The sequence below is a fragment of the Montipora capricornis genome, chromosome 5, assembly GCF_036669925.1.
Source record: "Montipora capricornis isolate CH-2021 chromosome 5, ASM3666992v2, whole genome shotgun sequence".
NCBI classification, from domain to species: Eukaryota; Metazoa; Cnidaria; class Anthozoa; order Scleractinia; family Acroporidae; genus Montipora; species Montipora capricornis.
Window position 1 is genome coordinate 18,713,945 of NC_090887.1, and position 15,000 is coordinate 18,728,944.

The following is a 15,000-nucleotide window of genomic DNA, read 5'->3' on the forward strand; positions in this document are numbered from 1 at the left end:
ACAAACTCTGATGCCTTGGGCTCTTCAGTTCTTAGCAAATGGCGACGATTTCTTCGGTACTCTCCCCGCTCTGTTCCAACCTTGTAGGATCTAGGTAACGGAAGAATCTCCGTAACTTTAGCAGGCTTTCCACTTGTTGCCTTCTCGAACTCTTACAAACTCGCCATTCATCAGTGGTGGCAGTTCCTTCGCTGTTTTGTCATTCTGCAGCTTCTGCTTTCTTTGCCTTTCTTTTAACTTAGGCAAGACTTCTTCAGGATCATACAGTTGGGGCTTTAACATTTCTCTGTTCATTGTAATTTGGGTTCTCACAAGCCTTGCCATTAAAATTTGCGAGGGTGACAAGTTGACTTCATCCAAAGGAGTATTCCGATATGAAAGGAGGGCTTTGTATGGGTTGTCAGCTTTCTCAAGCATTGACTTGACTGTTTGGACTGTTCTCTCCGACTGACCATTTGACTGGAGGTACCCTGGACTCGACGTGACATGATGAAAGCCCCAGTCCTCCGAAAACTTTTTAAAACTCTTCAGAACTGTAACATGGACCATTGTCCGAAACTACCACTGAGGGCACACCATACCTTGCGAACTGAGACCTGAGTGCAGTAATTACCCCAGTGCTGGTCATGGAAGGAAGTAAGGTTAGTTCTGGCCACTTGGAGTAATAATCAATAGTAACAAGGTAGTTTCGACTATTCTTGTGTAGGATGTCTGTGCCAACCTTAGCCCAGGGTAGTGGTGGGATCTCGTGTGACCTCAGTGGTTCAGGCTGCTGACTTGGTCTATTTTCTAAACATCCTGGTCTGTTCTTCATCTTCTCTTTCAGATCCTCTGGTATCCCAGTCTAGAATATTACTCCACTTGCTCTCGCTTTTGTCTTTTTGATTCCAAGGTGTCCCTCATGACGTTTCTCCATCATCTCCCCTCTCAAACTGCTAGGGACAACGATCTTTTGCCCCTTTACGATAAGTCCATGTGCTACCGATAATTCATCTCTGTAGTTCCAGAATTCCTGTGCATTGAAAGGGACTTGACCTCTGGAATCTGGCCAACCAGACAATATTATTCGTTGAAGTTCGGACAGGATCTCATCTTCCTTGGTTGCTTCAACGAACTTGGCCAACTGTTGGTCTGAGATAACATGCTCTACTAAGTTGATGTCTAACTGCTCAGCATTTGTCAGGTACTCTTCTAAATGGGCTCGTGATAAAGCATCCGCTAAGTGTAGGCTTTCCGCACGCTTGTACACTACAGTGATTCCTGGGAAGCGTTGGAGCTGGACCAGCATCCGTTGCAGGCGCAAGGGTGCTACGTGTAGAGGCTTTTTCATAATGGCCTCCAAAGGCTTATGATCCGATTCAACTGTAACATCACGGCCCACAATATACTCTGCAAATTTGTCACAACCAAATACCACAGCCAAAAGTTCTTTTTCAATCTGAGCATAATTTTGCTGTGTGGGTGTAAGCGCCTTTGAGGCATAAGCTACTGGTTGGTTTCCCTGAATCAATGCAGCACCAAGACCGGTGGAACTTGCATCAACTTGCAACGTCAACGCTTTCTGTGCATCATAATATCCTAACACTGGAGCAAGGGTAACCGATTCTTTGATTGCTTGCAAACTGGTTTCCTGCTGTTTTTCCCAGTGCCACAGAACATCCTGATGTAGTAACTGTCTCAAACGGTGTGGTAAGGTCTGACAGGTTTGGGATACAACTAAAATGACATAGTTTGACCATCCCCAACAGCCTTTGGAACAACACAGCCTTGTCTGTCGGTACTTGGTCATCCTCGACTAATAGCTCTAACCTTTTCCGGGGTCTGCCCTCAACAAACCATCCTTGGGAGAACACATGGCCATGGAAACTTCACTTCATTCTGCTGGATATGACACTTTGACTTCTGTCAATCGAAAAGGTTACTGTCTCGGGAACGCTGCAAAAAAAGCCTCTCAACCGCGTGTCATGTTCTGCCGTATTGCGGCACACGTAGGATATGTCATCCCATAACGGACCTTCACACCTGGTAGCCCTTCAAACAAACTTGCTCCATTCTCTGTTGGTAAACCTCTGGTGGCAGATTTTAATTACCCGATTGGCCATCCTCAAGTACTCGATACCCTTCCAAAGGGGGTTAGTAAATGTCAGGAGGTTACGGCTCTCCTCATCTAACTGGATTTGGTATAATGCCTTTTCTGCATCCAAAGTTGAAAACACTGTTGCTCCTGTGACAATTTGCTGTAATGTCCATCGGACTAACGGTAATGGGTAGTGTTTCTCTTTTAATGGCCACATTGAGATCTTTCGGGGTTCTAAGCACACACCGAAATAGACCCATCCGGTTTCATCAACACAAACAAGACTGCTAAACCCAATCAAGCTGGTTCATTCAAGGGTACTTTTCTCTAGGATTCAAGCCTCCACCATTCTGGCACCAGTTCCTTCTTCCAATGGCTCTTGGTTCGAGTGGGGGAAACCTCGCCTGGGGTGGGTGCACTACAGGAGGAACCGAGGGGTTTATATTAATGTTGTACTTCCCAGGGAGGACCCCCCCAAGTCCTTGGAATATTTCAGGGAAGTCATCTAGAATGCTGTTATCTTTAACGGCATTTATGCGCTGGGATAAAATGCATCTTCTCCACATGTTTCCCTACCCAAGAAGGGCACATAATTTCCATCAACAACTTGAAAACAAAACTTGCTATACTCTTCCCCCACGCAACCCAACTAGGCAACTCACACTTCCCAACAAGGTTTTAATGCGGCGTTTTTGGGTGTAACTCTCTAACTTTGCTGAGGAGGATTGCCAAAGGTTTTGTCGTGATCTTGGTCATAAGCAGATTTAGGGTAAGACATTGCACTGGGCCCCAGTCATCCTAATTTGAACAACTCTTGGAAGTTTCCAAAAACTGACAGTTTCAAACCCAGTCATGTTTTTCTGCACTAATTGCCCCAATAAACATAACCTCAGTGGCAGAGGCACAATCATCAAGAGTATTAACCTGCTTCGTTTTGCCCCTCTGGGCCACGGACAAATCCTTGAAAAAATGGTTCATTTCCTTACACTTTGTGACAGTGCCTACCTAAAGCCAGGACAAGAAGATGGTGCATGCCGATACAACAATGTCCACAAGACGTTCCCACATTGGGGACTTAGGGACCGTTTCCGCCCAACTTTCCTAACATTATAAACTTTGTTGTTCTCTTCTTTTAAGCTCTGTCATGTGCTGTTTGCTTGTTTCGACAATACGAGCAGCTTGTAAAGTTTTCTCTAAGCTCTGTTCTCTCTCCATCAGCACTTTCCTTGGGGGAATGTGGATCTTTGAGGCCCAGCACGAACATAGACGTAATCCACGAATTCTTCCGATCACCAAGGTCGCAGTTGCTTAGCTAGAGTTTTTCAAGGCGCTACAAAATTAGTCGACCGTTTCTCCCTCGTGTTGTTTTCGTTCGATAAACAGAAGCGGTTGATTGAAGTGCCTTGATGTCAACGGAGCGCAATGAGAGTGAACTTCTTTTCTACGGCCGCAATTTTATCCCGATCTCCCTCGGAAGTCCAAACAAAATTTGAAAAAATCTCCACACATTCTTTTCCTAGCACATGAAGCAGCGTGGGCACTTGAATCTTTTCCTCCTCTTTTTGGTCGAGTCCGCTCGCAACTTTGTAGAGATCCCAGGACATTTTCCAGCGTCTCCATGCTTCGGCTTTATTTGTCGCCGCACTCAATAGCAGAGGCTCAGGCGGTTTCAGGTGTTCCATAATATTATTGGGGACAACCACGCATTTTTCAAAAATAAATGATGACTAATATTTGTAAAAGCAATGTATAGCGTTTTTTTTTCTCCAATTAAGGCTTGTATTAAAATTATCTCTCAAAAATGCATTGTTACCCCCAATTTTCTTTTGGGATACCAAGAGTACTTACTGAAATCTATATACTTTCTCCGGATAGTTTTAAACCACGCAAAAACATCTCTGTATTAGTAAGCATCACCGATAGGAAAACCCAAATGTCTCGAGATGCTCAGAACGGAAGCGCAATCACAATAGTAGGCACCGTCCTTAAGTGGCCTCATACACCATAAGCCTTTATTTATTTATTTATTTGCGATGTTTATACAGGCAATCCAATTCAGCAACGCTTTTTGAGACATCACTGCCAAGCCGGCCATATGCCTGACCACAAGACCGATGGCAAACGTCTCTTTTCCAGTACTTGTCAACCCAGAGAAAATAAAAGAAAAGAGATCTCTGCTAGAAGGGAAATACAACTAATTAATCGTCTTTTAAAAACACAGACTGTATGGAAACGATAACTTCGACCCAAACGAGAGAGATAATGGAGATGTAAGATCTAAGTACTGACACTCTAGCGAGCTATCGAGTAAAACCAAAGGACCCACTGATCCATGACAAACTGTGGTTCATTAATGAAACTTACAGGGACTTAATTTCTGTTTCTCGTCCAAACACGGGAAGCTCCAATAGCTGGTTATATTCCAGAGACCTGTGAAGCAAAACATGAGCTCAAAGGTCCACCAAATTCAGAGCTAATAGTAAACATCTAGCAGGAGAGAAACGTTGTTTTGGTCTTAATTTGAGGGAGGAAGCAGCCCTTAATTTTGAGGTATAAAGTATCACAGGTTTTCGCTCAAATCGAAAATAAGAGACTTCAGGTAACAGAAATAAAAACTATAGAAGCTGCCATAATATCAAATAATATCCTGCTTACAAGAGAAACTACACACCCCCTTGGGCGTCCCATCCACGTGAATGCAGTATGGCCCAGTGGTTAGGGCGCTTCCTTGAGATCCCGAGATCCCGGGTTCAAGACCCGCTCTCTGACCACTCGCTGAATTTGTTCCTGGTAGTCCCTGGTTCAACTTCCCAGCTGCACTTCTAAATAGCCAACTGGTTTGCCTCCGGCCAGTTGGGATTCTTAACAGTTGTCGTTATTGTTCTGTTCTGTTATTTCGTTTGTTTCATTCGCCCTGAAAAGCCCCATTGGGGAGCGATCAATTTAGTATGTAATGTAATGCGTCTTCATTTGAAAAACGCATACTTTTCGATGAGTTTTCGCCTGTCATCCACCCTAAGACGCCGAAAAACGCTGATCAAAATGGAGACATTCTAAAACGGTTTCAAAAGTGAAGAATTTTGAGAACCTGACGCATCGTTTTCAAAACGCTCCAGTTTAAGTGTGGACATGAAAAAACGGAGCCCAATGAAAACGATGACGTTTAAAAAACGGTGAAGTTGACTTATTAATTTCGATGAGGCTTTAGGGCTTCATATACCAGTTAGGATGCCTCACACATGTGACGGAAACGCAGGCTGTTTACCATTTACCAAAAAAATCCGGAAATTTCGGTTGGGATGTAAATGGTAAGCCTATTTTGGTCTTCCCAAACGGAAATTTTCCGGAGAAAACGGGATTTCTTGAAAGGTAGTCCAAAATTCCCAAACGGAATTTCGAAACGGAAAACGTGTTCACCATTTGCATTCCCCCATGATTTTGCCTCTCTCCAGACTCTCTCGGTAAACTTGAACGAAATTGTGTAAATGGTACACACCGATCCCAACTGAATTTTCCATTCGGGAGTTTTTGCTTACCATTTTCACAAACCTAGTACCAACCGGTTTCTGCTTGAAAATGGTAAACAGTACAACCTCAATCACCGGCAAAAGACAACACACTTGTTAATTAAAAAAAAAGAATAGTAAATAAATCTAGTCCATTTCACCATTGACGTCAAAAATATCAAAGGGAATGTTTTTTTCGTTACTTACAAAGTAAGCAGCCTGCAGTTATCAAATGCCCGAGGAGTGATCGTTTTGATACGATTGCCATTCAAAATTCCTTCAAAAACAAAACAAAAAAAAAAACATCAGCTGTGACAGGATAGGTTTTTTTCGTTAAATAATTGCGAATCAATATTTGTTTTGCGTTTTCTACTTACAGCTGTTTCAGCTTCGTCAGACCTGAAAATGTGTTCCTTTCAATATTTGTAATCAAATTGCGCTGCAGGTACCTGGCCAAAAATGAAACTTTTCTTTTAATAGTGAATCAAATCAAAACTCCCGGATATGACCATATATAAGCCTGGCGACAAGAGGATTTGAACCTTTTCGTGCCTCCGCAAGAAAAGAAGAAACGATTTCCGGACGGGAGGATTGTTTCCTAAGATATACAATGATTTTCGCGCAGCACTCAAATTAAACAAAGAGACACTCGCCAAGGAGAAAAAGACTTCCTAAAAAATTGATACAGAGTTTCGTTTTCTCTGGAAGAAATTTTTCTTCCACGACAAATGCATGTGCATGCGAACGGGAATTCAGTTAGGTTTTGCGTAGGCCATAAAAGTCTGTTCTTCAAATATTAACAATTCTATTGTTACCCTATATCATCAGTGTTTTCAAAGTTAAAGGCGAAAGAGGGAGATGGATGAAGGAGGCAAGATTGGGCGAGATTGGGCACCCAGCACTAATTGTTTCTCCAAGATGAGAGCTAAAATAAGTTGTTGTTTCGGACTGAATTTTTTTTTATGTGCTGAATGTGAAATAAGTTCGTTTGTTCCTTGTCATTATAGAGAAATTGATACTTTTACTTACACTTTTCTCCAAGTTGTTTAGACATGTAAACATGTTTGAGTTAAGAGTTTCTATTTTGTTTTTTAGAAAGCAACCTAGCCGTTGTCTTCGGGAACTTAAATTAAGCGGCGACAACGGCGACGGCAACGAGAATGTCATCTCAAAATATAAATTCGCGTTATTTTAATCGCTTCGTGACTATTTCAACCTTTTTAATATGACAAGGGCGTGGTAGTTCTTCAAAATTGACATTGGTCGGAACGACGGTTAATTTATGGGGAAGAAATGAAAATATATCCTCAAGTGCTGGCGTTCTTCATAAAACCTCAAATTTGGCTATTTCACGTTGTAGCTTTGCTGACGACGGCAAAGAATCGGACAAAAGTGAAAAACGCACGTGCAGGGCGTGGTAAGCTATTATTTTTGCCTACTGAATATGCAAATTTGTGACGTTCTTGTTGCCGTCGCCGCTGTCGTTGCTTAAGCTCCCTAATATCAGTGATAACACAAACACAGTGCTTGGTTGGTGTTCGGAGGACAAACGGATCGAACATCGCAGGGAACTGTGGGGACAACTAGTTTTCCATGCCGATTGGAGGTTTGGGCATCGTTTTTATACAAAAGCCTCCATACCGTGTCCTTCCAAACAAAAGTGTAGATTTGAAACAAGCAACGGAAACTCTTGCAACATTCCCCACGAAGGGATGCTTGTTATTCGAACGTGACCCCCTTCCCTCTAATCCCTAGTCCGTAGTGCGCGCATGTGAAAATACAACTTACAGTTCTCAAGTTTCTTGTTCTTTTCAAATACTAAGCCTGGCAACTCCGCAATATTCGTCTCACCAATGTAACTGGAAATTAAAAGAATTAAAGTAAATGAAAGAATACACCATACTAGGCTTTTGTATTTTCTTTCTTTTTCCTCTCCACAATGGCTACGTCAAATGATCTAGCAAAGGGAACCTCTATCCTCCATACTTGGCCTAAGAGTCAAACCTTTCCCGAGTAGATTTATTTATAGAACGCCTCCCAATTGGGAGATTCAGCACGTCCACTGTTGCAAAGGACAATAAAGGAAAGGAAAGGAGCTTTATTTAAGTGTCTGGTCATTCTAGCGCTGAGAGCGCCAATTGGGGACTTCGTAAACTGAAATTAACAATTAACGCAAATGAAGTCAAATATTGTTTTTGATGAGAGGGAAAACCGGAGTACCCGCAGAGAAGAGGACCAAGAAACTCAATCCACACATGACGTCGAATCTGGGAATCGAACCCGGGCCACATTGATGGAAGGCGATTGCTCTCACCACTGCGCCATCCCTGCACAATAAAACAAAGCTATCACAGCCTCAAGGGAAATACGATACTTTTCGCGGCAAAATACATTTACTTGGGAAAGGGTTGATTCGATGAATTAATGGAACTAGAGGCTCCCCTTGAGCTCCTGTCCATTCTGAACCGATAGCAGTGCATTTCGTATAAAGTACTAAACGCTTGTTGGTGTAACCGTGATAAATAGTGCAAAAAGAATATTAATAATATACTGTCAGTCAATATATTTCAGCAAGATATGACAACAGCTCTAATAGACTTCAATGCCGACTAAAAAGCAAACACGACAAAATACAATTCCCATCTACTACTTACAGCGATTCAAGATTTGTGTACATTGCCAACGTTGCAACATCAAGCCTTTTAATTGGATTGCCTGTCATTTCCCTGAAGTTTTACAATAATATAATCAAACAAGAAAAAATGTACATTAGCAAAAGTATACAATACAAATTAAAGGGAAACTCTACTTCTTAACAAAAGAAAAAAACTGACTTTAATCCGCGGAGATCTCTGTTTGCAACCAATTTTGTTTTTAAATTCCATGCGTCTGTTCAGTAATAGATCACAGGAGACGTTAAATTGTGGTAAGAACATCATTGACACTCGGTTATGGCCTCGTGTGCTACTTTCTTGTTCTTATCACATTTTGACGTCATCTGTGATCTATTACTCACGGGGGCGTAGCGTTCATATACGCACGTACGCCCGTGCGTACAGCTCAAATCCGGGAATCCTTATTCCATGGAGGCATTAATTTTTTTTTAGTCATAAAATCGGGCCAAGTTTTTTACATTTCAAATTAAAGTAGTGTCTGTGTGTGAGTATTTCCAGTATCTTTTCATTAACGTATACAGGCCTGGCCAAACGGATCCAACATCATCCAACATTAAAGCAAGCACACAGCCGTGCGTCTGTTGAGTCTCAACAGCCTTTACGGTGGTTAATTTACCTTTATCAGTCAACTCGTTTGATAAAACCATTCTCTGCTAGCAAAGTCTCTCTTTTCGTTTGCGTTCGCTGGGCTGACAAAATAAGAGAAAAGAGACTTCTACCATGGGTCGAAACTAGGGGAAAGCTTTTGGATTCGTGCATATTCACATGAAAACCATTCGCGGATGTACAAATGTTTACACTAACTCGTTAAATCCGGTTACAAATCGCTGTTTTACTACTCAAATGGCATCCAAAGCCAAAATCAGAAAATACAGGCGCGTTAAACTAGACTTATAGTGAAGTGGAACTGTGACTCGGAATCGTTCGATGTTACTCATCACAACAAGATTCTGAAGGCCTCGAGTGGGAGTCCATGAAGAGCAAATATGAGGACATATGAAGTGAATTTGTACGTTACGTGAGTATGACGAGAGAAAAGATTCCTACACAACACCAGTCTTTTTTCTCGTAAGAAAAATCGCCAGCAAAATGCTGTAGATTCTGGTAACTCGGCCGCCATCTTGCAATCCAGAAGGATTGGGAGCGGGCTTAGACTATCCGGATTAGTGGGATACGTTGTTTACACAAACGAAAAGTTTTCGGATTCAAAGTATTCGGATACAGAGTTTCCATTTTGGATTCCGGGTTGGTGACGAATTTGGGAACCTTTCATGCCGGATTCATGTTTATTTTTTGGTTAACACCAAAAGGAATCATGTACTAAACCGTTCCTAAACTTTTGCTGTAGAGTAAACGTAGTCTCACTTTGATTCACCACCGTCCACAAACTTGGACGGCACTCTCTTCAAACCGCATGCCCCATGATATGTTTTGCTGACTGTGACTTGAGCCTGCTATGTCCCGCGCATTTCTTTATAGTAATTCCGCTGTTGTTAAGTGAGCCCGCACAACACGAAGTATCACACGAGGATTCGGTCGCTCGCTAGTAACTGCCGCACATGGTTGCACATGGTCACGCATGGTCGCATATGCGCAACATAGTGAGTTTTCGACCGATGGCAAACGTCTCTTTTCCAGTACTCGTCAGCCCAGAGAAAATAAAAGGAAGAGAGATCTTTGCTAGAAGGGAAATACAACTAATTAATCGTCTTTTAAATACAGACTGTATGGGAAACGATAACTCCGACCCAAAGGAGAGATAATGGAGATGTAAGATCTAAGTGCTGACACTCTAGCGAGCTATCGAGTAAAACCAAAGGACCCACTGATTTATAACAAACTGTGGTTCATTAATGAAACTATTACAGATGCGTAATTTCTGTTTCTCTTCCAAACACGGGAAGCTCCAATAGCTGGTTATATCCCAGAGACCTGTGAAGCAAAACATGAGCTCAAAGTCCACCAAATTCAGAGCTAATAGTAAACATCTAGCAGGAGGGAAAAGTTGTTTTGGTCTTAATTTCAGGGAGGAAGCAGCCCCTTAATTTTGAGGTATAAAATATCAGAGTTTTTCGTTCAAACCGAAAATAACAGACTTCAGGCAACAGAAATAAAACTATGCACCCTTTTAATAAGTCTAATATATGCCGTTTTCCGCTAATGACGTCAAACTCATGCTTTTAAAATTATTCAGAAAATGTACAAAGGCTTCAAACAAGAAAAGAAATCGTAAAAGTTTTAGGCCTTTGTACATTTCTAAATAAAATTTGAAAGCAAGAGTTCGACGTCATAGAGAGGAAAACGGCATATATTAGACTTATATTAAAGGGGGTGTATAAAAGCTGCTATAATATCAAATAATATCCTGCTTACAAGAGCAACTACACATCCCCTTCGGCGCTCCATCCACGTGAATGCGTCTTCATTTAAAAACGCATACTTTTCGATGAGTTTTTCGCCTGTCATAATAGTTAATAGAGGGGCTGGTTTTGAAGCTCGGCAAACATCAAAGGAGCAAACAAAGCGAAGCCAAGATTTAGGTTGGAAAAGTACACGACCGTGCACAATCTTTTGTTTTGCGCTCATACACTATCCATGAATTACGTAACCAACACGTTTGTATTGGTTATTCCTCAGTACAGAGTAAAACAACTATTGTGTTTTTGCACACGGCCCAAGGCCAAAAAAGAGAACAAAATCCTACAACAAAGAAATTTGTCCGGTTTTCATAACAATTCCCCTGTATTAACTGTGCTGTCATCCACCCTAAGACGCCCGAAAACGCTGATCAAAATGGGAAACATTCGAAAACGGTTTCAAAAGTGAAGAGTTTTGAGAACCTAACGCATCGTTTTCAAAACGCTCCAGTTTAAGTGTGGACAGAGAAAAGGGAGCCCATTGAAAACGATGACGTTTAAAAACGGTGACGGTGACTTTATTAATTTCGATGAGGCTTTAGTTTCGTTTCGTCATGCTTGTGCTTCAATACCAATTAGGATGCCTCACACATGTGACGGAAACGCAAACTGTTTACCATTTACCAAAAAAATCCGGAAATTTCGGTTGGAATGTAAATGGTAAGCCTATTTAGGTCTTCCAGAACGGAAAATTTCCAGAGAGAACGGGATTTCTTGAAAGGTAGTCCAAAATTCCCAAACGGAATTTCAAACGGAAAACGTGTTCACCATTTGCATTCCCCCATGATTTTGCCTCTCTCCAGACTCTCTCGGTAAACTTGAACGAATTGTGTAAATGGTACACACCGATCCCAACTGAATTTTCCATTCGGGAGTTTTTGCTTACCATTTTCACAAACCAAGTACCAACCGGTTTCTGCTGAAAATAATAAACAGTACAACCTCAATCACCGGCAAAAGACAACACACTTGTTAATTAAAAAAGAATAGTAAATAAATCTAATCCATTTAATTTCCATTTTCAAAAATATCAAAGGGAATTTTTTTTTGTTACTTACAAAGTAAAGAGGCTGCAGTTATCAAATGCCCAAGGAGTGATCGTTTTGATACGATTGCCATTCAAATTCCTTCAAAAACAAAAAAAGAAAAACATCAGCTGTGACAGGATAGGTTTTTTTCGTTAATAATTGCGAATCAATATTTGTTTTGCGTTTTCTACTTACAGCTTTTCCAGCTTCGTCAGACCTGAGAATGTATTCCTTTCTATATTTGTAATCAAATTTTGCTTTAGGTACCTGCCAAAAATGAAACTTTTCTTTTAATAGTGAATCAAATCAAAACTCCCGGATATGACCATATATAAGCCTGGCGACAAGAGGATTTGAACCTTTTCGTGCCTCCGCAAGAAAAGAAAAGATTTCCGGGACGGGAGGATTGTTTCCCAAGGTATACAATGATTTTCGCAGCACTCAACTTAAAACAAAGAGACACTGGCCAAAGAAAAAGAGACTTCTTAAAAAAATTGATACAGAGTTTCGTTTCTCTGGAAGCAAATTTTTTCTTCCACGACAAATGCATGTGCATACGAACGGGAATTCAGTTAGGTTTTGCGGAGGCCATAAAAGTCTGTTCTTCGAATATTAACAATTCTATTGTTACCTTATATCATCAGTGTTTTTTCAAGGTTAAGGGCGAAGGAGGGAGATGGCTGAATGAGGCAAGATTGGGTGAGAATGGGCAGCCAGCACTAATTGTTTCTCCAAGATGAGAGGTTTTGTTTCGTTAATAATTGCGACTCAATATTTGCTTTGCGTTTTCTACTTACAGCTGTTTCAGCTTCGTCCAGACCTGAGAATGTATTCCTTTCTATATTTGTAATCAAATTGTGCTTCATGTCAAAATATAAATTCGCGTTATTTTAATCGCTTCGTGACTATTTTAAACCTTTTTAATATGACAAGGGTGTGGTAGTTCTTCAAAATAGGCCATTTTACAGTTGTTTGCACAGCGACCAAGCCTATGAATGGCTGTGAGGCTGCCGGTGACCTTGCATTGATACAGCCCCGACTGCTTTTATCATGCAAAATTGTGTTGTTGTAATTCTAATTAGTCCGTATTAGAGCTCTAACATTACAAAAGCATGAAGGTTTGTATCAAAACAGGGTCACCGGCAGCCTCGCTTCCATTGTTAGGCCTAGTAACTTAGCCACCCACAACTGTAAAATGGTCTACTGACATTGGTCGGAACGACGGTTAATTTATGGGAAGAAATGAAAATATATCCTCAGGTGCTGGCGTTCTCATAAAACCTCAAATTTGGCTATTTCACGTTGTAGCTTTGCTGACGACGGCAAAGAATTGGACAAAAGTGAAAAAACGCACTATGCAGGGCGTGGTAAGCTATTAAATTTTTGCCTCTTAAATATGCAAATTTGTGAAGCGTTCATCAGTGATAACACAAACACAGTGGTTGGGTTGGTGTTCGGAGGACAAACGGATCGAATATCGCAAGGGAATTGTGGGGACAACTAGTTTCCATGCCGATTGGAGGTTTGGGCATCATTTTTTATACGAAAGCCTCCATACCGTGTCCTTCCAAACAAAAGTGTAGATTTGAAACAAGCAACGGAAACTCTTGCAACATTCCCCACGAAGGGATGCTTGTTATTCGAACGTGACCCCCTTCCCTCTAATCCCTAGTCCGTAGTGCGCGCATGTGAAAATACAACTTACAGTTCCTTAAGTTTCTTGTTCTTTTCAAATACTAAGCCTGGCAACTCCGCAATATTCGTCTCACCAATGTAACTGGAAATTAAAAGAATTAAAGTAAATGAAAGAATACACCATACTAGGCTTTTGTATTTTTCTTTCTTTTTCCTCTCCACAATGGCTACGTCAAATGATCTAGCAAAGGGAACCTCTATCCTCCATACTTGGCCTAGGAGTCAAACCTTTCCCGAGTAGATTTATTTATAGAACGCCTCCCAATTGGGAGATTCAGCACGCCCACTGTTGCAAAAGACAATAAAGGAAAGGAAAGGAGCTTTATTTAAGTGTCTGGTCATTCTAGCACTGGAGCGCTAATTGGGGACTTCGTAAACTGAAATTAACAATTAACGCAAATCAAGTCAAATATTGGTTTTTGATGAGAGGGAAAACCGGAGTACCCGCAGAGAAGAGGACCAAGAAACTCAATCCACACATGACGTCGAATCTGGGAATCGAACCGGGCCACATTGATGGAAGGCGATTGCTCTCACCACTGCGCCATCCCTGCACAATAAAACAAAGCTATCACAGCCTCAAGGGAAATACGATACTTTTCGCGGCAAAATACATTTACTTGGGAAAGGGTTGATTCGATGAATTAGTGGAACTAGAGGCTCCCCTTGAGCTCCTGTCCATTCTGAACCGATAGCAGTGCATTTCGTATAAAGTACTAAACGCTTGTTGGTGTCACCGTGATAAATAGTGCAAAAAGAATATTAATAATACTGTCAGTCAATATATTTCAGCAAGATATGACAACAGCTCTAATAGACTTCAATGCCGACTAAAAAGCAAACACGACAAAATACAATTTCGCATCTACTACTTACAGCCTTTCAAGATTTGTGTACATTGCCAACGTTGCAACATCAAGCTTTTTGATTGGATTGCCTGTCATTTCCCTGAAGTTTTACAATAATATAATCAAACAAGAAAAATGTACATTAGCAAAAGTATACAATACAAATTAAAGGGAAACTCTACTTCTTTACAAAGAAAAACTGACTTTAATCCGCGGAGATCTCTGTTTGCAACCAATTTTGTTTTTAAATTCCATGCGTCTGTTCAGTAATAGATCACAGGAGACGTTAAATTGTGGTAAGAACATCATTGACACTCGGTTATGGCCTCGTGTGCTACTTTCTTGTTCTTATCACATTTTGACGTCGTCTGTGATCTATTACTCACGGGGCGTAACGTTCATATACGCACGTACGCCCGTGCGTACAGCTCAAATCCGGGAATCCTTATTCCATGGAGGCATTAATTTTTTTTTAGTCATAAAATCGGGCCAAGTTTTTTACATTTCAAATTAAAGTAGTGTCTGTGTGTGAGTATTTCCAGTATCTTTTCATTAACGTATACAGGCCTGGCCAAACGGATCCAACATCATCCAACATTAAAGCAAGCACAAGGCCGTGCGTCTGTTGAGTCTCAACAGCCTTTACGGTGGTTAATTTACCTTTATCAGTCAACTCGTTTGATAAAACCATTCTCTGCTAGCAAAGGTCTCTTTTCGTTTGCGTTCGCTGGGCTGACGAATAAGAGAAAAGAGA

At 41.2% G+C, this 15,000-nt stretch overlaps 1 protein-coding gene across 3 annotated transcripts in view; it reads right to left on the reverse strand.

Moving 5' to 3' along the window:
* LOC138049779 (probable glycoprotein hormone G-protein coupled receptor) overlaps positions 1-15,000 on the reverse strand; it is an 86,934-nt gene that overhangs the window by 6,763 nt on the left and 65,171 nt on the right. Inside the window, exons 8-14 of one of the 3 annotated variants that reach the window (XM_068896197.1) lie at positions 14,275-14,346; positions 13,409-13,480; positions 11,899-11,970; positions 11,734-11,802; positions 10,125-10,190; positions 8,238-8,309; positions 7,313-7,442 (exon numbers count right to left, since the gene is read on the reverse strand). In XM_068896197.1, coding sequence (XP_068752298.1) covers positions 7,328-7,442; positions 8,238-8,309; positions 10,125-10,190; positions 11,734-11,802; positions 11,899-11,970; positions 13,409-13,480; positions 14,275-14,346 — 538 coding nt within the window. In that variant the 3' untranslated portion in view covers positions 7,313-7,327. Of the gene's footprint in view, positions 1-5,960; positions 6,033-7,312; positions 7,443-8,237; positions 8,310-10,124; positions 10,191-11,733; positions 11,803-11,898; positions 11,971-13,408; positions 13,481-14,274; positions 14,347-15,000 lie in introns of those variants that run through there. The other 2 variants (XM_068896199.1, XM_068896198.1) reach the window with 2 other exon arrangements.